Source organism: Podarcis bocagei, assembly GCF_964188305.1.
Source record: "Podarcis bocagei genome assembly, chromosome: 14".
Lineage (NCBI taxonomy): Eukaryota > Metazoa > Chordata > Lepidosauria > Squamata > Lacertidae > Podarcis > Podarcis bocagei.
This window is the reverse complement of record NC_138139.1, coordinates 27,839,652-27,865,543: the sequence shown is the minus strand read 5'-3', so window position 1 is coordinate 27,865,543 and position 25,892 is coordinate 27,839,652. Positions and strand designations below refer to the sequence as shown.

The window sequence follows — 25,892 nt, the reverse complement described above, 5'->3', positions numbered from 1 at the left end:
TAGGATATTGAGGTGATGGAAGAGCTACCTCAGCCAGCAGATCTGAGCAAATTTTGAGCTTTGAAAACAAAAATGAAAGACATCATCCCAGACTCTGAATTTGTCTGAGTTTATGCTATGTCTAAGACAGCCGTATAATGCTGAGCACCCAAAACGTACTGTCACTGTTCTAAAATACAATACTTGGCACTTCAAACCATTTACTATTCAGAAACGGAATTTAGAAAGTGATGAGGTGTCACATTTTCACTTGAGGATAAAATACTGATTAACACTTTCACTGGGAGACGTTTCCCCATTTTTGTTGGAAGATTCTCCATCCACTTACCTTTAATCTGTTCTCTGTACTTTCAATAGCAGCTTCAAGGTTCTGAGCATCCTGCAGTTCCCAATCATGGCTGATGTCTCGCAGCTGGTCCTTCAGCTGTTGAAGATCTTCTTGAACCTAGAAAATTAGTTGAAGCTTGCAGTAAATGCATGCATCATCAGGGTGTAAATATATTTCACAGAAACTGAAAGCAAAACAGATTTATGAAGCACTGCACACAAACACACACTTCAGGGAGCAACCTCGGCAATTTTATGGAACACAGAAGAGGAGAGGAGCAGGTTGAAAGGGGCAGGGAGGAGTGTAAAATATTGCAACCCAAAAAGCATGCATCAGGGGAAAAAAAACTTGATAACTATCTATTTCTTCTATACAAGCTGCAATCCTAAACACACTTATGATTTAAAATGTATAATCTGCCTTTCCTCCCTGAAGGGAACCCAGGGCAGCTCACAACAATAACATTATATAAAACAATGGAAACAACACCACAACGTATCACAGACAGTACTTAAAATCAAAAGTGCAAAAGTTTCATTGCTGGGAAATGCAATCAGATTTTTCTTTATAAACCTGCATAGGGTTGCACTGCTTAACTGCAATCCTACATAATAATAATAATTTGTTTATAATAATAATAATGTTTAACAGGCTATTGTATTTTAATATTTTTGTTGGAAGCTGCCCAGAGTGGCTAGGAAACCCAGCCAGATGGGTGGAGTATATTATTATTATTATTATTATTATTATTATTATTATTATTATTATTATTATTATTAATATCCCACCCTTCTGGCTGGGTTTCCCCAGCCACTCTGGGCGGCTCCCAACAAAATATTAAAAGCACAATAAAACATCAAACATTAAAAACTTCCCTAAACAGGGCTGCCTTCAGATGTCTTCTAAAAGTCAGATACAGTCGTACCTTGTTTTGCGGCCAGGACCCATTCCAGAGCCCTGGCCGCTAGCTGAAAAGGATGCAGGGTAAAGTGCCGTGTCTGCACACACACGCGGAGCGGTTTGCACATTTGCGCATGTGACAAACCTGGAAGTAACCCATTCCGGTACTTCCGGGTTTCCCGCTGACGTTCGCTGGAATGGACGCTAGACAAGACGGACATTCGCGGAGGTATTACTGTAGTTGTTTATTTCCTTGACATCTGGTGGGAGTTGTTTATTTCCTTGACATCTGGTGGGAGGGCGTTCCATAGGGCGGGTGCCACTATTGAGAAGGCCCTCCGCCTGGTTCCCTGTAACTTGTGAGGGAACCACCAGAAGGCCCTCAGAGCTGGACCTCAGTGTCCGGTCTGAATGATGGGGGTGGAGATAAGTCCTACTGGACTTAATGAAACTGGCTTCTAGGTACATATACTTAGGATAGTACTGTCAGATTTCTAACCCACGTCATCCAAAATGCTTGAGGCAACTTACAACATAGTACATCCATAACAGAAAGGGAAATAAATATGATGAAAATATCAATGAAATACACTGTCAACTTAAAATTACCTCCAGGAGCTTAACAGAAAACAATAAAGGTTTGCAGCACTTTAAGCCTGGACTTTGGCAACACTCTAAGAACACAGCAACCAAGTTATAACTCCATACATTATTATGAAATGAGCATCATATTATAACAACAAAGAGAGCATTCTTAGCAGACTGCCAAGATGGTAATGAGACACAGGACTGGAGGTATTTTTTTAAAAAAATACACAAAGCCCAGTGCATGTGGGCCATGTTTTTCAGCTGGAGGACCACATTTCCTTGTGGGGAATCTTCCAAGAGCAGCATGCCAGTGGTGGGTGCAGCCAGAAGCAAAAGTGTGCAGGGCAACAAATGCACATTTTACCTTTGTGTCATAGGCTTCATTCCAGTCACACAAAGGTCACAGGTTTCTACGCCTACCCCTACCCCACACTAGCCTCCATCCAGTCAAGCTAGAGGCATTATCACAGCCCAATGATACATCCCAGCCAAACAAAAGCACTTGAGAGGAGTGTGAAGCAGGGTTGGGGAAACGGGTTACCTGGGGAGCGGATGTGGTCTGGTGAGAGTCCTGATGTCCAAAGGGAGAGGCCACATTTGGCTCCCAGGCCCAAAGTCAGCCTATTAAACAGGAATGGACAGCACAAGCACCTCAGATTGTACCTGGCATGAAGAGGAACTCAAACATCTGATGGAACATGCTTTCTGTAACCTTACTCATCAGAAAGCATGCATATTGCTGACAACGAACTCCAAAACTCTGGATAACCCCACTAAGCAATTTCATGTAGATATTAAATAGCATAGGGGAGAAAATTGAACCCTGAGGAACCCTCACTGGAGGCTCCACAGGGCTGAAGAGCACTCCCCAAGCACCCCCCTCTGGAAATGACCATCCAAGTAGGAACCACCACAAAGCAGTGCCACCCCCCTAAGTCAGACAGCTGTTCCAGAAGGATACCATGGTTGATTGTCTTGAAAGCCATTGAGAGGTCAATGAGAATTAACTGGGATACATTTCATTTGTCTCTCTCCCGACATAGGTCATACAGGGCAACCAAAGCAGTTTCTGTGCCAAAACCCCAATTGAAATGGATCTAGAATATCAGTTTCCTCCAAGAGCACCAAAATCTGGTCCACAATCACCTGATCAAGAACATTTCCCAAGAAGTAGAGGATTAGCAACTGGGCAGTAGTTTCTTAGATTTTCTTAGTCCAGGGAGGGCTTCTTGAGGAGTGGTTTTACCATTGCCTCCTTCAAGCAGGCAAGGACCACCCTCTCTTTCATGGAGACATTAATCAACTCCTTGGCCCAGCCAGTTGTCCCCTCCCCGTTAGTTTTTATCAGTCAAGAGGAGCAAGGGTCCAGAACTCAAGTGGTTGCCCTGAGTGAACCAAGAACGCTGCCCACCTTATAACAAGTCAGAGTACTGCTCTTATCTAGTTCAGTATTATGTACAGTGGTACCTCGGGTTAAGTACTTAATTCGTTCCGGAGGTCCGTTCTTAACCTGAAACTGTTCTTAACCTGAAGCACCACTTTAGCTAATGGGGCCTCCAGCTGCCGCCACGCCACCGGAGCACGATTTCTGTTCTCATCCTGAAGCGAAGTTCTTAACCCAAGGTACGATTTCTGGGTTAGCGGAGTCTGTAACCTGAAGCATCTGTAACCTGAAGCGTATGTAACCCGAGGTACCACTGTACTCTGTTGGTAGCAGCTCTCCAGGATTTCAGACAGGGGCTATTCCCAACCCTATCCAGTGATATTGGGGATTGAACCTAGGACCTTTTGCTTGAAAGGCAAATACTCTACCACTGAGCTATGGCCCTTCATCTTTTCCTAAACATTACTGTTCATTCAAGTGACTTTTCCAAGATCTAAGCTTTGCAAGATCAAAGCAAGGATCTTCACTGCAGACTAATCAAATGTGCTACCTAATTCTAAGCATAGCTTACTCAGAAGCTAGGCCCAGAGTTCAATGTACTTTATTCACCGGTTAAGTGTGCATGACATTGCAGCCTCAGCTACTATGGAAAATCTCAGCTCCCTTGAAATTTTCAATAAACATTGCTAAATCCGATCTTTCTCTGCCAAAAAGCTACGCTTCAATGTGCAAAAGGAGAGGAAAAATAAACATTAACATTTGAAGAAAGCTGGGAGGCATCAAGGCAAGAGCTCATAGAAGTTAAGTAAAAGGTGCAATTTGAAAAACAGTTAGAAGGAGGCTCTGGAGCAACCAAAGCATAGAATGTGTTTTTATTTTATCTTTCCTATGCCCAAAACTCAGTATAGCCCACATTTCATCCTCACAACAATCTTTTCAGTTGGGTTAGGACAAGTATGCGCATGTGTGAGATGTTAGTCTTTACGATGCCACATGACTGTTTTTAGTGAGATAGTTTGGTTTAATTTTCACTACCATTTCAGACTGGCGAGGGCTGATTTGATTTTAATTCTTCAATACCAAAACAGAGCAAGTCCCCACACATAGAAATCTAGCATGTCAGAAGGCTTGGCTACAGTCCTCCTTTCTGATATGCTTTTTGTCTACATGGAGGGACTCCTTTTTGCATGGAGAGGCACAGGGACTGACCACTTCAGAGAGGTCCACAGTGGGCATAATGTGTGAAGGGAGATTTGCACTTGGGTTGGTGTGGCTATGTGCCCTATGGTGCAGGAAACAGTCCTCTATTTGTTAGGCTGACCAGTCAAAACCTGATTTAAAGAAATTCTAAGAAGGGAGTGGGGAGAGCTTTAAGTTGCCCATCAACAATCAGCAAACCTGGACAGCAGAGGAGCCACACTAAGTCATCAGGTCACAATGGTGCCAAGATGTATTTCTGTTTAGGAAACAATAGAAGCGGCTTTATATTGAGGGAAACCACTGGGCCTGTCTACTTGCACTGAGAGGTGGCAGCTCTCCAAAGTTTCTTCCAGCCAGGAGGTATTCTCAACCCCACCTGGAAATGCCATTGGGGATTGAATCAAGGACCTATGACATACAAAACAGATGCTTTACTACTGAATTACAGCTCTTCTCTAAACATGTCATGGAACAGTTTAAAATGCAAATGGAAGCTTCCAGTGTGCTTATTTTTAAATGTGCATCTACACATATAAATTGGCATGTGCCACTTTTAAGTAAACCTTGTGGACGCTGCTGCTGCTGCTGCTCCTCCATTTTTTTTCCTTGGCACTTTGTAAATGGCCAGCCTAATCGGGGTCTTCAGGGCCTTAAGGCCAACCCTGCGTCCAATGGGAGCGACGCAAGGCTGGGTGGGCGCGGGAGGCCATAAGAGCAAAGGTTCATGGGAGTTTGGTCAAGTGGCCACAAGGCCAATAGAAACGAGGCTAGTGAGGCGGCCGTGAGGGACTTGCCTGCAGTGTTATGTGGACCCACCTGTACTAAAATGCGCCCTATCTCCGCCCCCGGCCCGACCACCTCAGCCATGGGTCCTGGCTGAGGCTCCCTCCCCACAGCGGCGGGACTGCGGTGCACCACGTGACCGTAGCCTTAGCAACGGGACGCGCGGCCCGGGCGGGACCATTCCAGTCAACCTGAGGGGTTTTTGTGTGGAGATGCAGCAAGGAGAAAACGTAAGCCCCGGGGTGAGGCGGAACCCAGTGTTTCCCTCTCATTTCACGTCTCGTTTCCTCTGCACAAAAGACTTAAACCTCAGTCCGCCAACATTCTACGTTTCTCTCCCCTCACCAGGGCGGTAATAGTACGACCCAAATGGCCCGGAAGGGGCGTGATCTAGACCGGAAGAGGAAGCACAGGGCCGTTTCAGAACCTCTCTAGCGGGTGTCATGGCTGTCCCTTGCGCCTTAATCACGAGCTGCGCCGCCGAGTTCCCCGGGGAAGAGCTGGTGAAACGTGAGTCGGCTCGACCCCCGTCAGCCTTGTTTCTTTTAAACTGCTGCGCCGTGGCGTCATCTCCCGGCGCCGCCTCTGATTTTGGCGCCGTTTCTCGTGGGATTTTCACCTCCCCCGCAGCTGCGCGTCGCAGTATTTAAGAACTTCCTCCCCCCCTTAAAATGCAAACTAGTTACTCAGTTACGTGGAGTTAGACTTGGAGCCTGTTTGCCAACCCCAGAGTTTCCCTCCTCTAAAATCCGGGAAATAATGGAGTGTCCACGAGCATGTGCAGAGTGTCAACAACAGACTTGCTCTCGGTGTCAGGCTTGAAAATAGCTACTAATAAACGGGAGCGAGCGAGATAAAGCAGATTTTAGGCCTGTTCTGATTGCTCTTCCGAAGTGTGAGGAGTAAAGTGGGTTATGGAAGGTTCTCAGAGATCAGACGCTGAACCTTTGTGTTCATATCTTCAGACTTGTGAAGTAATAAAGAGTGCTTTGGAGTATATGCAGAGATCATTTTACTTGCCTCCTTGGTGGCCACAGTCAGTCCTTGCCTAGGTGGGAAGGGCTGGTACATTGGAGACCCATTTCCTCTCCTCTCTTCTCCTTCCTCCAGTACCTCCCGTATTCTGCATTTCACATTTCTCTTGATCTGGTGTTCTCCAAATGTACCTCTTTGGTATCTGCCATCTGTACAGCACACAATATCTGTGCAAAACATTGCAATGCCACTTTTCTAGTATATGCCCAAAACAGGTTATAATAAAACAGTTAAAACATATAATACCAATAATGTAATTGTTAGATAGGCAAATGGCAGCAATTTAAAACCCGCAGAAACAAAAGGCATTGTCTGAATCCACATTTGTTGCAATCCGTTAACCATAGCTGCTGTTTCTCATATAATGGGAACTATGGTTAACTCTAGATAGTTAGTCTATTTTTCTCCTTGTGCAAAGGGACTGTGGGTGGATGCAACAAAGCTTTTACATAATCTGGTTTATTAAACCAAAATTTGATCATGTGAACAGCCTGTAGATTTTCTTGCAATTCTGTGAGAGGTTTTCTGAAGTTTACTCCAGCAGGTGGCTCTCCAGACACATAAAGCAGGAGCTCTGTTTGCATACTTTCCCAAACCGGAGAGAATTAAATGAGATCACTTTAAAAAGCATTTGAAGGAATCACAACTGCTTATACTATGAAGTAAGCTGAATACCTGTTGGGAACACTGTCAAAAGTCAGGCTAGAAGGAATTTGTAGCTTGCTAGAACAGCTAGTAGTAACATACAAAGAATTTTGTGCATGTGTTTGTGTTCTGGATTGAAGTCATAAAAACAGCCACCTATTGATTTGAAGTGGAAATTCCGCTTTTGCACAGTCACTGTCTAATCTCCTGGGTAGGCTGGACTGGAATCTGTGGTAATATAATGTTTTTTATATTAACTGATGTACCATTACATAAGGGGACGCGGGTGGCGCTGTGGGCTAAAGCCTCAGCGCCTAGGGCTTGCCGATCGAAAGGTCGGCGGTTCGAATCCCCGCGGCGGGGTGCGCTCCCGCTGCTCGGTCCCAGCGCCTGCCAACCTAGCAGTTCGAAAGCACCTTCGGGTGCAAGTAGATAAATAGGTACCGCTTACCAGCGGGAAGGTAAACGGCGTTCCGTGTGCTGCGCTGGCTCGCCAGATGCAGCTTTGTCACGCTGGCCACGTGACCCGGAAGTGTCTCCGGACAGCGCTGGCCCCCGGCCAATAGATGTGAGATGGGCGCACAAACCCCAGAGTCTGTCAAGACTGGCCCGTTCGGGCAGGGGTACCTTTACCTTTACCTTTACCATTACATATATGAAATACAACAAAACAAATAACACAAATGCATGGAGAAGAGAACACATAACCAAATATGAATGCAGTCATTGCTGAAATCATCATACAAGTATATTACAATGTGATTACTCCCAAATCAGATTTCCACAACAATAATTGAGATGACAGGAGGTTGAATCTCTGGCACCCCTGTGTTGATGTATATATGAGTCTTGCTTAGTTGTGTCTGCTGTCATTTGTACACTCCAGTGGTACTACAGCTGAAATCTACCTGGGACCACAGCTGCTGATGTGGACACTGCCTTCAATCCTGAGTGAGAGAAGGTGGGCTATATCAGTGTGGGGAATTGTTACGGGTTGGCAGGCCAGATCCTTATCCCCCCACCATCCCCATAGGCCTGTTTTGACAGATGGGTGGGATCACCCACCTGCCAGTAATAAAGACACCAGGTGATTGGTGCCTGTCAAAGTTCAAAGGAGGACACAGTGATCAGCAGTCAGCTGATTGTCACTTGCAGCAACATCCTTTGAAGATGCATGTTCAAGCACCAATCAGCTGGCTGATGCTGGGAGTAGATCTTCAGAGAAGTTCCTTGTAAGTAACAGTAAGATGAACCTTGGTTGCATGAAGTCCTTTTGAAGTCTCTGCAGAGGAGGAAATGCTTCTTAAAATGGATTATTTCCCCCTCTGCAGAAAAAGCAGTAGCATTCAAAGCGCTTAGGGAACTGGTTTGAATACAAACTGCTCCCTCCAATGTGGGGAGAAAAAAACCTTCAGGAGCTTAACTTGAAACAAGAAAGGACTTCTGCTTTTGTTTGTTCTTGGCTATAGCTCGTAGTGAGAACAGAGATTAACCACAATTCCTGGCACGGCATGGCAGTAAAAAGGAGCAAAGTGGCTGCAAGCACATTTGCCCAATCACAGAAAGCCATATCATGGACAAACAGGCCAAACCCTACACCAAAGGATAAATGGACATAAATCTGACACCAGGAATCACAAGACAGAGAAACTAGTAGGAGAACACTTCAATCTCCCAGGACATTCTATACAAGATCTCAAAGTAGCTGTCTTATTACAAAAGAATTTCAGAAATAGACTGGAAAGAGAAGTTGCTGAATTGCAACTTATTACCAAACTTAAAACCATGGAGAGACCTGGTCTGAATAGAGACATTGGATTCTTATCTCGTTATACATGATAAAGCTATTTTTAGCCATCTCACCCCTTGCTTTTTCCTGTAAGACCAACTGCAGTCGTTAACAGTCGGTTTACCACACCTATCAGCCATTCCCACCACCCTTCTGAGTAATACCCCTCCCCACCCTCTCACTATATATAAGGGCCTAGTAACTTCTGTTTCAGTGTATATGAAGAAGTGTGCATGCACACGAAAGCTCATACCGATAACAAACTTAGTTGGTCTCTAAGGTGCTACTGTAATGAATTTTTTAATTTTGTTTCGACTACGGCAGACCAACACGGCTACCTACCTGTAGCAATATCATGGTTTGCCTTACTGTGTCATGTGAATCATACCACTGCATATGTGATTTAAGCAATTGTTCAGTCTTCTTGCTTTCCCCTCTTCTACACTGACCTCTTGCATGCCAAACTGGCCCTCTGGTTCAGATGGGAGCCCAAGTCCACCCCTGTTCAATGTAGTTCACTTTGCAAATGTGAGTGAGTTGAGTGTCTGCTGCAGCAGATCTTCTTTGTCAGAGCACAGTAGGAAGGTGTCAAAGAGCTGGCTTGCGTTTTGTGAAAACACAAACCACAGAGGTTGGCCTTGAGGCGAGCTGAAGTGTTGTGGTCACCGAGTGCGTCTGTTGATTTTTCAAAGCTCTTTGGATGTGAAACCACAGACCTTCCCTATGGTTGTGAAGATCAAAAATGAAAAGCGAGCAATTCCATCGAGACACGGTTGTTTCCAAACCCACGTACTTTTGCTTTTATAGCAGTTTTCTGAAAAGCCTTTTTTGGGGCCAAAAGCAAGTGTGGACTTGAAAGCTTATCCTAAAATGGTTATGTTCTCTCCAGCTAGATATAGAAAGGTATCATTATAGTAGGAGGGCTCTATGATATTTGCATGAAAATGTACACTGCTTTTGAGGGAAACTTCTGAAACCCAACGGCTTGAGTGCATCTATTCCAAGGTTCTGGAGGGCTTGTGGGTGCTATTGCACGCTAGTGTGTGGGAAGTAAGTTAAAGTTGGAGCTATTTGATACAAATGGATCACAGATGAATCAGGTTGCCTCTCCCTTTGGCTAGGCTAAGAGCTACTTTTATGGGAAGGCCACTTATGGGATGAAGGTGGGCCACAGCTCCACCCAACCCACAGAGTGGGCTGCCAGGAAGCCCTGCTGCCACAATCATCTCTCTCTTCACACACTTTTTGTTGTCTCTGTGTTAGCAACTGGAGCAGGGAAACTGGCATTCCTTAGTGACTACCTTTGCCTCCACAAACCTCTTGTTCATTTCCAGAAGCTCTTCTCTGGGCCTTATCTCTGCCTATAGTGTAGTAGTGGTGACCAGAAAGAGAGCTTGGTTTGCTGTGACCTACCTGAGAGGTCTTAGTGTTACCATTTGTTTACAAAATTTCAGACTGTGTTTCATTGTGTCATGGGCTATATGAAATTGTGCTCTTGTTTTTATTGCTGATCATTTTATTTCAAAATAGTTTTGAGCTATTATATGAGAAGTGATTCATAAATCAAATCAAGTAAATAGTAATTCCAGGGCAGTTTCTTATGTATTACCACAGGTACCAAAATCATGTAAAATAAAAACAGCCATTAAACACCCCACCCCCAAAGTAAAATAGCAACATGAGAAAATACAAAAGAAGTGGCAATCACTAATTTTCCTGGGAAAATAAAAATATTTTCACTTGGTGCCATCAGTTTCTGGCATCTGTGCCTCCATGAGAAGGGAGTTCCACAGTTGAAGGAGCCACAACAGAGAAGGTTCTTGCATCCCTACCCAGGAACTAAGCTCACCAGTCGGATGAGAAGAGCCTCCACGCAGTCTACTGCAGGGTCTGGAGTGGTTGATATTTTCCCAGCAATAGTCAGCATGATTCCCTTCTGATGCTGTTGATTTACAGCTTCCGTCATTGTCCCCGACTACTGGCTAAGGCTAATGGGAGTTGGAGTTCATTTACATCTGGACAGCACCATGTTGGCTAGCCCTGAGCATGTTAACACGTTTTATAACTGGCTTTAGTATTCTCATTGCCCTCCTGAAATTTAAGGATTTTATGGATTTAGCTGTAGGACCTTCAAGTTGCAGATACAGTGGAACCTCGGGTTGCGGATGTAATCTGTGACGGAGGCATGTCTGCAACCCGCAGCATTTGTAACCTGCGGTGCTGTGTCTGCGCAAGCGCATGATGTGATTTGGCATTTCTGCACACGCACAAGTGGCGAAACCCGGAAGTAACCCTTTCCGATACTTCCAGGTTTCCCGCAGTACGCAACCTGAAAACGTGTAACCCGAAGCGTCTGTAACCCGAGGTACCACTGTACCTAGATGAGATGGCAATCCTAGGCTTACTCGTATGAACAATCCTGTTTTCATTGAGGTTGTGTACAGGAGTGCAGACTCATTCTCTTCTCTCATTTGACTAGAGTACTATTTGATGTGTGTGACATCTCTTTCCTTTGGTCATAAAGCTCACAGTGTGGTCAACACACACTCTTACCTTCTCCGCTACCTTGCAAAATGCTACCGTGGCAAAATAAGAAGGGAGGGATGATGCAATCTGCTTTGAGCTTGGAGAAAAGGCAGGAAGTGATAAGTAGTAAATACAGTGGTACCTCGGGTTAAGTACTTAATTCGTTCCGGAGGTCCGTTCTTAACCTGAAACTGTTCTTAACCTGAAGCACCATTTTAGCTAATGGGGCCTCCTGCTGCTGCCACGCTGCCAGAGCACGATTTCTTTTTTCATCCTGAAGCAACGTTCTTAACCCGAGGTACTATTTCTGGGTTAGCGGAGTCTGTAACCTGAAGCGTATGTAACCCGAGGTACCACTGTAAACTAAAGGGGGAAAGAATAGTAGTCATTTAATACTCACTAATGGTTTATTAATGGAATAGTGGGAAAGGACCATAGCTCAGCGATAGCATCTGCTCTGCATGAACAAGGTCCCAGGCATCTGGGGAGACCCCTGCCTGAAATCCTGGAGAGTTTCTTGCAGTCAGTGTGGCAAATACTGGCCTAGATCAACTTGGTATAAGGCAGCTTCTTAGGCACCCACAAAATGACGTCTACAATGCTGCAGAGGCTTTGGTTTTATTTATTTGCAGCAGGGGTTTGGAACCTACCTTTCCCTCCTCCTCACTGGGCAACTTTGACAGATGGGCAGGCAGCTGGAAAGGGGCTTTCCTTTGAAGTTGGTCTGCAAGCAGTTTCATCACTGACTGCTTTGAAGTGGACTTCAAGGTGATTTTGCTGCACCTTTATGTGCCTCACACCTGACCTCATCAGGGATGGGGCAGGTGGGTGTGGTTTGGGGAAAATAGCCTCCTGGGTCTGATTAGGAGGTTTCCCTGCCACTGGTGTGCAGCATTTTTATGCCCCCCCCCCTTAACAACAAATTCACTGGGTGATGAAGAGAGCACCTGACTAACAATAACAGCAATTCGTTCCCTACAGTAACATCTGTTTGGGCAAGATTGTGCAAGCATGTTCTGGGTGTCCCTCTTTTCTCTCCCCACTCCCATGGTTTCCCAAAAAGGACAGGGGCTGTGAGGTCATGATCACCACCTCTTAAGGTCCTCCATATGTTCCTCTTTCAGGTATTATTGGGACAAATGAGCTTCCCGAAGATGTTTCCACAGGCAGCGGAGCCCGGTTTTACCCCTGGACAATAGAGAATAAATACTACTCGGCTGACATCCATCTCTGCGTTGTGACAAATCAGTTCCTCGTGACAGCTGAAATTGCTGAGTCAGTGCAAGCCTTCTTGGTTTATTTTGACAGCACATCAGTGAGTACTTCAGAACTTCAGTGCCTGCTTGTCTTAATGGATCATGTGTGATCTTTTAAAGTTGCTGCTGGTTTTGCTTGCTAGTTTGTTTTGCTTTCTAGGAGGGGGTTTGGTCTTGTTATTAGAGTTTACTTTTGTTTTGTACTGTTGTTAGTTTTCTGTAACCTGCCTTGTGTACTTTTGTAGAAAGGCAGGGAGTGAATAATAATTTTGATCTCTGCAACCCTCTGCCCCTGGAAATTATAATGGCCAATTCTGGAACTGACAAATAACTTGGTAAGTTCCTTGAAAGTGGTTTTAAGGTTGCCTGCCCCAAAACTGAGGTAAGGAAGACCTTGTAAAAAGCAACAGGGAATTCTTGTTTATATTTTGCTCCCAGACTCTCAGGAACACCGTCATGTGATAATTCCAGCATGGATATTTATGTGCCTTTTAATGTTGGCTACCTTCTCCTCATATTAAATTGATGCAGTTGTTAGAATGTTTTCCCCTCTCTTCAACAACACCTATGTTGTGTAAATTAGCCTTTGCCAACTTGCTCTTTTGGATCACAACTGCTATGCTGGCTGGAGCTCATGGGAGTTATGGACCAAAACATCTGGAGGGCACCAGGTTGCTGAAAGCCTTTTTGGCTGTGTTTTTAAAACAACACTATCCCAATTTTGGAAATTCCAGCTGAGCTACGTCATTACCATTTCTGTTACACATACATAATGCTTGTAGAAAAAAGTTTCCTGAGAAACTGTTAAGCAATTTCTATTTGTTTTATATAAATTTATATAGCAGTCAGGGGTTGCCAGTGTGGACTAGTTGGACTCCAGATACATAGTTAGGTTCCCAGCTTCCATCAACCCCAGCTGGCAGAGCCAGTGATCAGAAATACTGAGTTGCAGTCCAGCAAAATATGGAGCGCACCACTTGGACTACCCCTGGATAATTTCTGTTTACTTGGGATAGCTTTATTACATATGTTATTGTGAGAGGGTCTCTGTTGTTGTTGTTTAGTCGTGTCCAACTCTTTGTGACCCCATGCACCAAAGCATTCCAGGCACTCCTGTTTTCTACTGCCTCCCGCAGCTCGGTCAAACTCACGTTTGTAGCTTCGAGAACACTGTCCAACCATCTTGTCCTCTGTCGTCCCCTTCTCCTTGTGCCCTCAATCTTTCCCAACATCAGGGGCTTTTCCAGGGAGTCTTCTCTTCTCATGAGGTGGCCAAAGTTTTGGATCCTCAGCTTCAGGATCTGTCCTTCCAGTGAGCACTCAGGGCTGATTTCCTTAAGAATGGAGAGGTTTGATCTTCTTGCAGTCCACGGGACTCTCAAGAGTCTCCTCCAGCACCATAATTCAAAAGCATCAATTCTTCAGCGATCAGCCTTCTGTATGGTCCAGCTCTCACTTCCATACATCACTACTGGGAAAACCACAGTTTTAACTATACAGACCTTTGTCAGCAAGGTGATGTCTCTGCTTTTTAAGATGCTGTCTAGGTTTGCCATTGCCTTTCTCCCAAGAAGTCTTTTAATTTTGTGACTGCTGTCACCATCTGCAGTGATCATGGAGCCCAAGAAAGTAAACTCTCTCACTGCCTCCATTTCTTCCCCTTCTATTTGCTAGGAGGTGATGGGCCCAGTGGCCATGATCTTCGTTTTTTTGATGTTGAGCTTCAGACCATATTTTGCGCTCTCCTCTTTCACCCTCATTAAAAGGTTCTTTAATTCCTCCTCACTTTCTGCCATCAAGGTTGTGTCATCTGCATATCTGAGGTTGTTGATATTTCTTCCAGCAATCTTGATTCCGGCTTGGGATTCATCCAGCCCAGCCTTTCACATGATGAATTCTGCATATAAACTAAATAAACAGGGAGACAGTATACAGCCTTGCTGTACTCCTTTCCCAATTTTGAACCAATCAGATGTTCCATATCCAGTTCAAACTGTAGCTTCTTGTCCCACATAGAGATTTCTCAGGAGACAGATGAATAGGAAATGCAAGAAAGCAAAGAGGGTCTCTGGCTATATTCAAATGTTGTGTTTACCTTTAGGCAGCATTACAGTATTTTGCACTTTTGTAACAGCTTTGTTGGTTAAATAGAAAACTTGACATCAAAGTTTTAAAAACTTTTTTGAAAAAGTTTCTCTAGCTCCCAGTGGACTACAACGCAGGAGTGCTCTCTTCTCCATGCACCAGAAGACTGGTTCATTTGCAAAAGGAAGACCTCTCACTTTTGCTCTAGAGCTAATCTTTCTGTTGCCTTCTCAGCAAACAAGCACAGGGCTCTCTTGTGACAAGCACCTCTTCTGGTGGCATAGTGTTTCATTGGTTAATGTGCATTTTAGTGGGGTGGACTCTTGTTCCTTGTTCCTTTTGTTAGAGTGGACACCTGCCAGGTCTAGCATTTTCATTGCTAAGCTGAGCTATATCACTGCATCACAGTGGCACTTTGAAGGAAGTGGGCTGTGACTCTTCCAAGGAGGACATCTTTGAGGCTGGCAGTGCAAGTTTCTGTTTTGATGCTTGTAAGATTTCCTCCCTGGAGCGAAGGTGGTCGAAAACAAGAGTTACAAGTAGCTGAACCACTATCTAGACCTGTTATCTTTTCTCTGTTTCATTCACCTCCGTGTCTAGTCAAATTGGAGATGCTTGTTTGTTGCTAAGTGGTGGCAATTAAAGGACAGGAGGAAATCAAGTGTGGAGTAATTGAGCAATGTTCTCAAAAGCAATGGAAGCAATCTTGGAACCCAAATCTTTTTCCTGCCCCATCAAAAGCCAGCATTTACAAGCAAGAGTTGGATTTGCATTCCAAATCCCACTTCGTATATATCCTTGAGCAAGTTGCTCTGTCGCATATTCAGTTCCTGTCAAACTGCAACTGTAAATGATATGCCTTCCGCTGCTGCTCTGTGCACAAATTAGGAGTGTGTTTCATTTTTCACAAAATGATCCTGATTCCCAAAATTATTAGCCAGAGCAACTAGATATAGACTTACAACCCTGTCCTGTGCTTGTTGACTTGCCTGCCTGTCTTCTGCATTTTTCTTCTTTGCCCTTTGGTTGGCAACTGGGGGCCAGGTAAGCAGTGCTTGGGTAGTAGGATTTGACCCAGGGAATTCTAGCAGCTGACCCTAAGGACATTACATTAAAATATATTTATGTCTTGCTTTTTTCACATGAGTTTCAAGGTGGCTTTTCTTCTGGAGATGATCTCTTGTATTTTAATCTCTCTTACTCTCAGCTGTGCTTTCTTATCAGGGCTATGTTATTTATTTACTTTGACATTTATATACTGCTTAATCATTAGTATTTGTAAGTGGTGTACATAAAAATAAACTATGCAGAGAATAAACAATTAAACCTAAACACTGCCATAAAATGCCTGCTGGAATAAGAAAGTCTTTGTCACTGTGCACCTGAAGTTCAGAAAGGAGAGTGCCTCTCTATAACGGTACTTAATGCACTTTCACTTGTAATACTAAAAAAGAAACACCTAGAGAAGAAGGCCAGCAACCTCTGTGTAATTTTTATAGATCTCTGGGTTGGACAGCATCTCTCCGTGGCTCCCTCTCATAGAAGAGTGGTTACCAGAAGTGATGATCTTAGTCTGTGACAGAGTCTCTGAAAATGGTAAGGCAACAAGGCCAGGACTTTGGGAGGGTGGGCATGACTGTTCTGGCTGGGGTTGATGGGAGTTGAAGTCCAGAATGCATGGCAAGAACTGGGTTGGCGAACGCTGCTCTCCATCCTAGTAAGATAGCACGGTTTGTGATCATGTGCTGAATGCTGACCCTGACTCTGTATTTATATGCCACTTTTCTTCCATCATGGGACTCAAGAAGACAATTTGAGTTCTGCGTCAGCTGCATTGATCAGATTGTTGAAAGTCCCACCTTCTGTTCTGCAGTTTCCAGCCTTTAATGGCTGCATAAATTAGTTTAAGTGTGATTATTTATGATGGCGAAGTTCCGGGCAGAACAAATTGCCCATATATAGCTTCTAGGACAAAATAAGAGCCTTCCCCAAGGCATTCCATCCAAGGAACTCCCAGTACTGTGGTTCTAATGTGACTGCAAAAGGTAGTGCATCTATTGTTAGCAAAAACCAGATTCCATTTATTTTAGGCATCAGCCGACAGAAAGCGCAAGAGTGGTGCATCAAGCATGGCTTTGAGTTGGTGGAGCTCAACCCAGAAGAGCTGCCAGATGAGGACGGTGAGTTTCCCTCCACTTCCTCTTTCCATGAAGTTAACTTTGCTGCCTGCCTGCCTGCCTGCCAGGTTTCTGCCTAGATTTCTACAGATTCTTATTTCTGGGCACGCTTCTTCTCTAGCTTTTCTGCCTGCACTGGTGCCGTCTGTTGCTGGTGACAGACACAGCACCAGAATTACGAATCAGCATTGTACCTTGTGCCATGGCTGCAAGCTGCCTGCCGGTGCTTTAGGGACATAGGATGCTGCCTTATACTGAGTCAAACCAATAGTCCATCTAGCTCAATATTGTCTACACTGACTGCCATCAGCTCTCCAGAGTTTCAGACAGGCAGTATTTCCCTGTCCTGCCTAGAGAGGCTGGGGATTGAACCTGGGATCTTTTGCATGCAAAGCGGATGCTCTGCCATTGAGCTACGGCCCTTCCCCATGAAACAGCATGCCACATCATAATCTCTTTCCTAGTTTTAAAAATTGCTGGTTTAGAGCCCAGTGGGAAAATTTCAAGGTGATTCATCAGTTTAACAATAAAATTGAACCAGCTAAATTGTTTCCAGTCTTTCGATGGCATCACAGTTTCTCTGGCTTCTTTTGACTCTGTGCAGGAGAAAATCTGTAGACAAATGCTAAAGGCGATCAAACAGAAGTTGTTGGTTGGTGTTCCTTTCTTTTTTCTTTTTTTAACCCTTCTTCGTTGCTTCCAATTTGAAAACTGAGCTAGAGCAAAAGTCAGCTTTGACAGAGAGTAACAACTGGCTGAGAACTCAGTATTACATTTTTCATCTTTGTTCCAAGCTCTTTATTCGCATCTCACTCTTCTCCAAAGGTTCAGGATGGGTAACAAATTTTGGGGTGTAAGTTGAAAGTAAGAGTGATATTATGCACCTTAACCAAAGAAAGTCAGTGTCGTTCTTGGGAAATTGAATGAATATAAGTTTATCTGCTGAATACCTGAGAAAGTTCCCCAGAATTTACAGAATGGCTTTAAAAAATAAGAAACAGCAACATTATCACAGGCTTCTTTGTGTGTTTAAATAAGTGCACCCAGAATTCCTAACTAAATTAAGAGATGGTGTCTTCTTCCCAGTTTCTTAATCTGTTGATTGGTTTCTGAAGAAGCCTTTTTAAAAGCACATTTCCTTTCCCCTCTCTGCTTCTTTAGATGACTTTCCAGAATCGACAGGAGTGAAGCGAATCATCCAAGCCTTGAATGCCAATGTTTGGTCAAATGTGGTGATGAAAAATGGTACGTCATTTTCGGTCTGCTTTTTAAAAACGGTGTCTCTTCCTCTACAATTTCCTCTGCTCTCTCACTGCTTTGCTCAGGCTCCTCTTCATTCCGTCATCCTGCATCAGAATTTGCACTCGAGGCTTATGAGAAATTAAAGCTCATTCAAGCAGAGCCCTGGCAGCCGAGCCACCAGCCTCAGCTCACTCTAGCCCCTAAAACTAGAAAAGAAGCTCCCTCTGGTGCTCTGTGCTTCACTTCTATATTTACAGCCTTTCATCCCATCACAGAGCAATGGCTCGGACCACATCTCTTTTAAACAGGGTCTGAAATGGCCTGGGTTGCAGGAGGCACCTGGCTGGACTGATTCCCCAGCTGCTTGGAATTGGATGCATTTCCTTTGCAAGTGAAGAGAAACAAAAAGTTCCTGGATTGGTCAGATAACGTCACCTGTTTGGACATATAATTACATTTGAGATTTGATACTAGCCGGAAGTAGTGTTGACACGCTGGATTGTCTTGTTCCGTATTCCTTTCCCTTCTCCTTTCTTCTTATATTCACATTCATTCACATTTCTATCTTGCCTTTCCTTAGGGCGATGTACCTCATTCTTCCCCTCTCTGTTTTTCATCACAATAACCCCGTGAGATTGTTTAGGCCAAGAGTGTGACAGGTCCAAGGTCATTCAGGAAGCTTTGTGGCTGATTGGGATCTGACCCCTGGTTTCTCCCTGCTCCTAGTCCAGCACTCTGACCACTGCACCACCCTTTCCATTGTGTTTTCTCACCTCAAAGACTTCTGGGTGGGCAGGGGTGAAGTTGTGTGGAGATCGGCCTTGGGGTTTTGCATCCCTGTATCATGCTGAATGGGACGCGGATGGCGCTGTGGGTTAAACCACAGAGCCTAGGACTTGCCGATCAGAAGGTCGGCGGTTTGAATCCCTGCGACGGGGTGAGCTCCCGTTCCTCGGCTCCAGCTCCTGCCAACCTAGCAATTCGAAAGCACGTCAAAGTGCAAGTAAATAAATAGGTACCGTTCCAGCAGGAAGGTAAATGGCGTTTCCGTGCGCTGCTCTGGTTCGCCAGAAGCAGCTTAGTCATGCTGGCCACATGACCCGGAAGCTGTACACCGGCTCCCTTGGCCAATAAAGCGAGATGAGCGCCACAACCCCAGAGTCGGTCATGACTGGACCTAATGGTCAGGGGTCCCTTTACCTTTACCTATCATGCTGAATACATGACAGCTGAGACTCTGTGCTTTGAATACTCCACCCTCCTTAGTTCCATAATAACAGAATGAGCCATCAATGGTATCAGAGCACATCTGCTCATTTGGGGGAATGCGCAAGGCTAACCACTTGGTGGCTTCAAGGTGGGAGTTTTCAGACCTCCTTTCTTTAAGTTGGCACTCACAGATGTTAACACATCACAGCAGAGCAAACTGCAGGACTCCACCGGGGAGGGAAATTTTGTTTTGATTGCACAGATGGTTACAAAAAACTCAGGGGGCTTCTGAATTTAACTTCAGTGTGGCACCATTGTAGCAAATGGCAGAAGAGGTGCCCCCACCCTTGTAGCGCAGGGGAAGCCTGCTTGGGAAAGTTGTTGTGTCCTCCCTGGAGCACAGCCTAGTTACTGGGCAGACATCTCTCTCTAGTAGTGGCTGGTGGCTTAAGCAAAATTGGGGGGGGGGTGGAGGTTAGAACTCACCTCTAGCCCAAAATGGTTCTTACATAGGAATTCTACCCCTGGTTATCCCTTATCCAACCCTTGATCCACAGCCACAGCCTTCTCCCATGCTGCTTATGTCAGTCAGCTGATCAGCAGCTACACGAAGCTCCTGCTTATGTTTTTATACAGCGAGCCCACTTCACACACAAAGTGATACAGGAAGGGCTTCTGCTTCCCCCTCGAAACTGGCATTGCTTCAAGTGTTAAACTCACAGCTCTTTCTTTTCAGATGTGAATCAAGGCTTTGGCTTCCTTCCTGCTTTAACGGGCACAAGTCGCAGGCTTAGGACAGAAGAAAACGAAGCTCCAGAAGTAAACAGTAATTTTTTAAAATCCTTTTTTTTTATTCTCTCTGCCCCCTCCACCAAAAACACCTTCTTTGTCCATCCTTTCTTGCACTCCTGTCCCCTTTATAGCAGCTGTGAGCTTCCTTTGTGGGTTAAATTGGTCAGTTTACAGGTCCGTAACTTAAGCTTATCACAGCCATGAGGACTAGGAACTTAACTTGCTCTTTACCTTTTTAGAAAGCCCAAAACACCTCGGATTCCATGGATACTAAATTCTTTGCCCAGTACAAAACCTGCTCTGTTCTTAGCAGTGTGGAACAAAAGCAGTCCTGTTAGGGCTTGTGGGAAAATTCCCTTCCACGTTGGTCTGGGACTTGTGGCCTGTGGAAGCCAGAAGACCAGCTCTCTTGTTGCCTATGTTGTATCTAATTTCATTTCTCCCTCCCCACCAGCCTGATCCCTTGCCAGTGGAGAGAGCTGCCGATGCAGGAGAAGACGTGGCTGATGCAAACAGCCAGCAAGCTGACCCCGCTGCTGGTGAGGAATTATCTTTTCTTTGGGAGAAAGCAGCAAGCAAGGCCAGACTTCCTGCTGGGAGCAGCTAGGGCTCTGCCCCTCCAGCAAGCAGCTGGCAGGTCACAGCTGCCCATTTGCCCCAATGCTGGGGGCTGAATTCGTTTGAATTGGGGGGTGTCTTTAGGTCCACCCCTTTTCTCAGTGCAAATGTATATGGTCTAAATCAGGCATAGGCAAACTCGGCCCTCCAGATGTTTTGAGACTACAGTTCCCTTCAACCCTGACCACTGGTCCTATTAGCTAGGGATGATGGGAGTTGTAGTCCCAAAACATCTGGAAGGCCGACTTTGCCTATGCCTGGTCTAAATCCACTTAGCTTTTCTTTAAATTTCTTGATGCAAATGTAACAAAAAGAGGAGACATCTGATGTTGGCTGCAATTGCTGTTAGTAATTGTCATTCAGTGATATGTGTGTGTGTTTAGTGAACTGGGTTTTTTAATTGGTGGCGCTGTGGGTTAAACCACAGAGCCTAGGGCTTGCCGATCAGAAGGTTGGCGGTTCGAATCCCCGCGATGGGGTGAGCTCCCATTGCTCAGTCCCTGCTCCTGCCAACCTAGCAGTTTCAAAGCACATCAAAGTACAAGTAGATAAATAGGTACTGCTCCGGTGGGAAGGTAAACGGCGTTTCCGTGCGCTGCTCTGCTTTGCCAGAAGAGGCTTAGTCATGCTGGCCACATGACCCAGAAGCTGGACGCCTGCTCCCTCGGCCAGTAAAGCGAGATGAGCGGCACAACCCCAGAGTCGGCCACGACTGGACCTAATGGTCAGGGGTCCCTTTACCTTTTATGTATTCTTATTTACTTGTTTTTGTTGTTAACTGTGGCTTAAAAATTGTTGAAAGAAAGAAAAACAGCACCAGCTCACATTCGTGTGTGTGTATATATATATATATATATATATATATATATATATATATATATATACACACATATACATATACATATACATATAAACACACACACATATATATATATCTCAATCCTGACTTGTAGATTAATATAGGTAGTCAATATGTCCAAATAGATAGCCAAAGGAGATGGGCTGCAAATGTGGATATACATTCATTCTGCTCTTATGAATCTTGTAGATCCTATGCTGGATATGGATATTCAAGAGCTTGCAAGCCTCACTGCAGGAGAGGGAGACCTAGAGAACTTTGAGCGATTGTTCTCCAAGCTGAAGGAAATGAAAGGTACTGCCTATCTCTTGTATGACACAGTCTCTTGCAAGCCTTTCTATTTGGGCCAGCAGTTCTTGGCCACATGGGAGGTTTCCTATTTGTTTTTAATCTGGGAGTTAAGATTTCAGTATAGATTCTACTCAGCTTTCTAGTGTTTTCTAGTGGTGGGTAAAACTCCTTGTCAGACTTGGGGGGGGGGGAATGTTTTTTAAAACTTGATAGCTTGGTTTTAATCTGAGCTTGCTTCATCCCCAGTGATGTCACTGAGATGGCGGTAGAATATGACTCTTCCTCCTTGCCACTCTTTGTAGCTTTCGCAACACAGTCATACCTCACATTGTGTTTACTTCAGGTTACGTGTTTTCGTGTTGCATCCCGCAGCAACCCGGAACGGGTTACTTCCGGGTTTCGCCGCTCGCGCATGCACAGAAGCGCTAAATCGCACCGCACGCAGACGCGGCACTTTGGCTTGCGTCAGTTCCATGTTATGGACGGGCCTCCGGAGTGGATCTCATCCATAACACGAGGTTCCACTGTAGTGGCAGCAAAGGTATTTCCTCCTCCTACAGAGAAATGCAAGTGGCCCTAGGAAAATTGAATTTCCCAGTACTCCTTGCACCTGGCACGCTGCTATAACAGCATCTCAGGCATGGAGGAGGAGAGGAAGGATGCGGCCTGCCTCCTATTACCTTGTTAGCACAGTAATGGTAAATGAGAGGTTTAGGAGAGAGCAAAGATGGAGGATTAAAAGCTGATCCAGAGATGAATGTTTGGCCTTTCAGTGCTATTTTTATGCTTGAGATGAGCTTTATGAGCTGTCCAGATTCTTATTTCTCATTCAGGAAATATGCCTTTTAGGTGCATTCCTGGTTTGGTATCTGGTTCTTCAGCAATGAAAGAACCAGTGCATACTTTCTATTTTCAGGCTGGTCCCTTTTGTGTAGTTTTCTTTCACCTTGGCCAGTTCTCCCAACTGGAGAAACACCCTTCTGCTCTTTCTCGACTCTTGACCAATTTTGACAGTAACTTCCTTTCCTTTTCATTCCTATAGAAAAGGCTGCCACGCTGCCTCACGAACAGAGGAAACTGCATGCAGAAAAGGTGAGGATTTCAGAAGAGTTCAAAACTGCCCTTAAAGAGTCATTCTTGGCCAGCATTTCTAAGTAGAAATTGCTCTGCAAGTATTCTAAGCCAAAAATAGCCTAAATCAACTATTTTTTGGGGGGAGGGGGGGAGCTTTGGTACTTTGGCTCATTGGCATATTATCAACTAGATTCTAGTGGCCTCACCTTTCCCGCAGTTAGCGAAAGGAGACTTTATGGGAACCTGCTTAATTTCGTTTATCTTTAGAGAGAATTTTAATGTTGTTGTGTTTGAGACCACACAAATTGGCCCTTGTGTACTTAACAGAGGACATCCACTCTTAACCATGGGTGTGTAAATGAGAGATGGTTTCTAGGACCCATGTACCTATGGGAACGCATCTCCTGGCATGCCCCGCGGAGGACCTTAAGGTCCACAAATGACAACACCTTGGAGGTCCCAAGTTGCAAGGTAGTTAGATTGGTCTCAACTAGGGCCACGGCCTTTTCGGTACTGGCCCCAACTTGGTGGAACGCTCTGTCGCAAGAGACTAGGGCCCTGCAGGACTTGACATCTTTCCGTAGGGCCTGCAAGACAGAGCTGTTCTGCCTGGCCTTTGGTTTGGATTGTCTGACCCTTATGTTTCCCTCCCCTTATGGTTTTGATCTATGGGCTACTATTAAAATGAGGCTGCATTTTAAGTTATATTTTAACTTGTATTTTAAATTGTTGTTTTTTAAAAAAAATTATTGTAATTTTACTGGTGTTAGCTGCCCTGAGCCTGGCTCTGGCCGGGGAGGGCGGGGTATAAATAAAATGTATTATTATCATCATCATCATCATCTGCTGCAGGAGTGTGGCCATCTCCTGAGATTTTAACTTGTCTTGGTAACCCTTGAATTGTAGGTTGCCAAAGCATTCTGGATGGCCATCGGAGGAGACAGAGATGAGATTGAAGGCTTGTCTTCCGACGAGGACAACTAAGGCTTGTATGTTGTGACGAGGATTGTTTCTTGCGTACCAGCCATTGTTGGCTGCCATAGCGATTTTTCTTTGACGAAAGGCCTAGTTTTTTGCATTGGGTGCAGCAGCGGCTGGAGAAAGACCGACTCCTTGCTCAGTTCCAACACACTGAAACGTGGATGGCCCCGTGGTTTGTTTCCTTGCCTGGATCTGTCGATGGGAACCTGGGAACTATCAAGTCAATGAAGCAGCAGATGTGTTGCTATTGCATCTCTGGAAGAAAAGAAAAAATCATGGTTCCTACCCAACCCCAGCAGAGAGCTGTAAAACATCTCTTTGTGAAACTCTCATTTGTGTATTGTTTACCTCCGCACATGCACATCTTTTCATTTGCCGTCATTTCAAAGGAGAGACCAAGGGCAGGGGGCAGATAATAATCAGCAAGCCTTTGTTAGTGGGATGGGGGGGGGAGTGATTTCTGGATGTACTTGTACATGATGGGAAAATCTGAGACCAAATGGTACTCGCACAGGCAAAATGCTTTTTGAATATTTATCAACTTTTTGTCATCACAATAGGCATGAGAAAGGTATGGTTTGAAAATGTTCCCTGCCTGTCCTATCCCCACCTCCAACCCCAATTCCTCTTATGGCAGCTGAAAATGTAGGTGCAGCAGTAAACAGGCAGGAGAAAGGCTTGCGCAGTCCTGTAGTATTTTATAAGCACCAGTTTCCTTGCCCTGTGTACCAGCTCCCAAGTAACTGGGCAAGGTGAATGAAGCTGAGTGTGGATGATTGCAACCCCAACACCTCCATTAAAGAAGGGCAGCTACTTCTGCAGTTTCTAGGGCAAATGATGGGAGCATCTTGCTACTAGAGATGGGGGCAGGTGGGAGAAGAGAAAGAGGGTGTCCAACCAAGAGGCTTGAGGACCATAGCTAGTCTGTCTGGCTCTCATGTCACTGTAGTAGTGTATGAGTGAGTGTGGTGCCCACCTCCTTCCAGAAAGCAGGGTTAGTGTGTCACTGTTGTAGTCAAGAATTCCTACACGTATGGAGATTTTCTCGATTTCTGCCTTCAAGTGTAGCCACTTGGGGTCAAAAGCTCTGTATGCAATCCCCCAGGAGAGGGGAATTTTATCTCTGACCAAGCAATGGCAGGATATAGAATTAAATTCACTGCAGCAAAGGAAGAATTAAACTGCTTTTGGTGCAAACAAAGTGTGGATAGAAACAGCATAAAACTTGAGTTTGCACAAGCACCGGCGTTTCCTTTTCTGCTTTTGAAGTAAACGAAGATCACAATCCACTGATATTTCCCTGCATAAGGGAAAGCCTTGGTTGGTTTCTTACTCAGCATTTTATCACCGGGGTGGGGAGGGGCTTATGCAGGGGGATTTCCCCCGTAGATGGTGATCTAGACATTAATGGGAAAACCCACAGTGAAAGCCTATTGTACCTCTTGTGTTTCTTTTGTGTGCTGTAAATGGGCTGAATAAAGTTTGTTATCCATGAGCAGTAAATCTTGAACCCTGGCATTATAGGCAGTGAGGAATAGTTTAGGGTCATAAACTAAATACTGTATTTTTCCGTGTATAAGACTATGCTTTTTGCTAAAAAACATCGGCAAAAATTGGGTGTCGTCTTACATACGGATAACGAATGCAGAGGGGGGACGTGCAGTTAATTGGCAGCGGTGAGCGGGCAGGTGATTGGTGGCTGCGGCAAGGCCTGCTGGCGATTGGCTGTGGTGAGCGGGCAGACGATTGGCGGCTACAGCATGGTGTGCGATTGGCAGTGGCTGTGGCAAGTAATCAGCAGTGGTGGGTGAGTGATTGGTGGAAGTGACCTCCCCCACCCCCCAAAAAAGCTAAACAACTTAATTTCTTAATTTTGGGTTAAAAAAAATAGGGGTTGTTTTATACAGTGGTACCCTGGGTTACGCTGGATTATGGAGAAAGCTAGAGAGTTCCAGAAAGACATCTACTTTTGCTTCATTGACTATGCAAAAGCCTTTGACTGTGTTGACCACAGCAAACTATGGCAAGTTCTTAAAGAAATGGGAGTGCTTGATCACCTCATCTGTCTCCTGAGAAATCTCTATGTGGGACAAGAAGCTACAGTTAGAACTGGATATGGAACAACTGATT

The 25,892-nt window shown here is 44.9% G+C and overlaps 2 protein-coding genes across 6 annotated transcripts in view; one reads left to right on the top strand and one right to left on the bottom strand.

The window, feature by feature from the left end:
* IQCH (IQ motif containing H) overlaps positions 1–5,393 on the bottom strand; it is an 83,365-nt gene extending 77,972 nt beyond the window's left edge. For 2 of the 5 annotated variants that reach the window (XM_081171071.1, XM_081171073.1), the window contains exons 1-2: positions 5,217–5,393; positions 329–445 (exon numbers count right to left, since the gene is read on the bottom strand). In XM_081171071.1, coding sequence (XP_081027197.1) covers positions 329–445; positions 5,217–5,267 — 168 coding nt within the window. In that variant the 5' untranslated portion in view covers positions 5,268–5,393. The remainder of the gene's footprint in view (positions 1–328; positions 446–5,216) is intronic. The other 3 variants (XM_081171070.1, XM_081171069.1, XM_081171072.1) reach the window with 3 other exon arrangements.
* Positions 5,394–5,553: 160 nt separating this feature from the next.
* AAGAB (alpha and gamma adaptin binding protein) lies at positions 5,554–25,265 on the top strand. The gene is made up of 10 exons (XM_081171297.1): positions 5,554–5,693; positions 12,303–12,493; positions 16,019–16,115; positions 16,610–16,699; positions 17,858–17,941; positions 19,884–19,966; positions 20,394–20,478; positions 21,606–21,710; positions 22,750–22,799; positions 23,688–25,265. Exons 1-10 carry the CDS (start codon positions 5,627–5,629, stop codon positions 23,763–23,765), a joined length of 930 nt encoding a protein of 309 aa, XP_081027423.1. The 5' UTR covers positions 5,554–5,626; the 3' UTR covers positions 23,766–25,265.
* Positions 25,266–25,892: the final 627 nt, after the last annotated feature.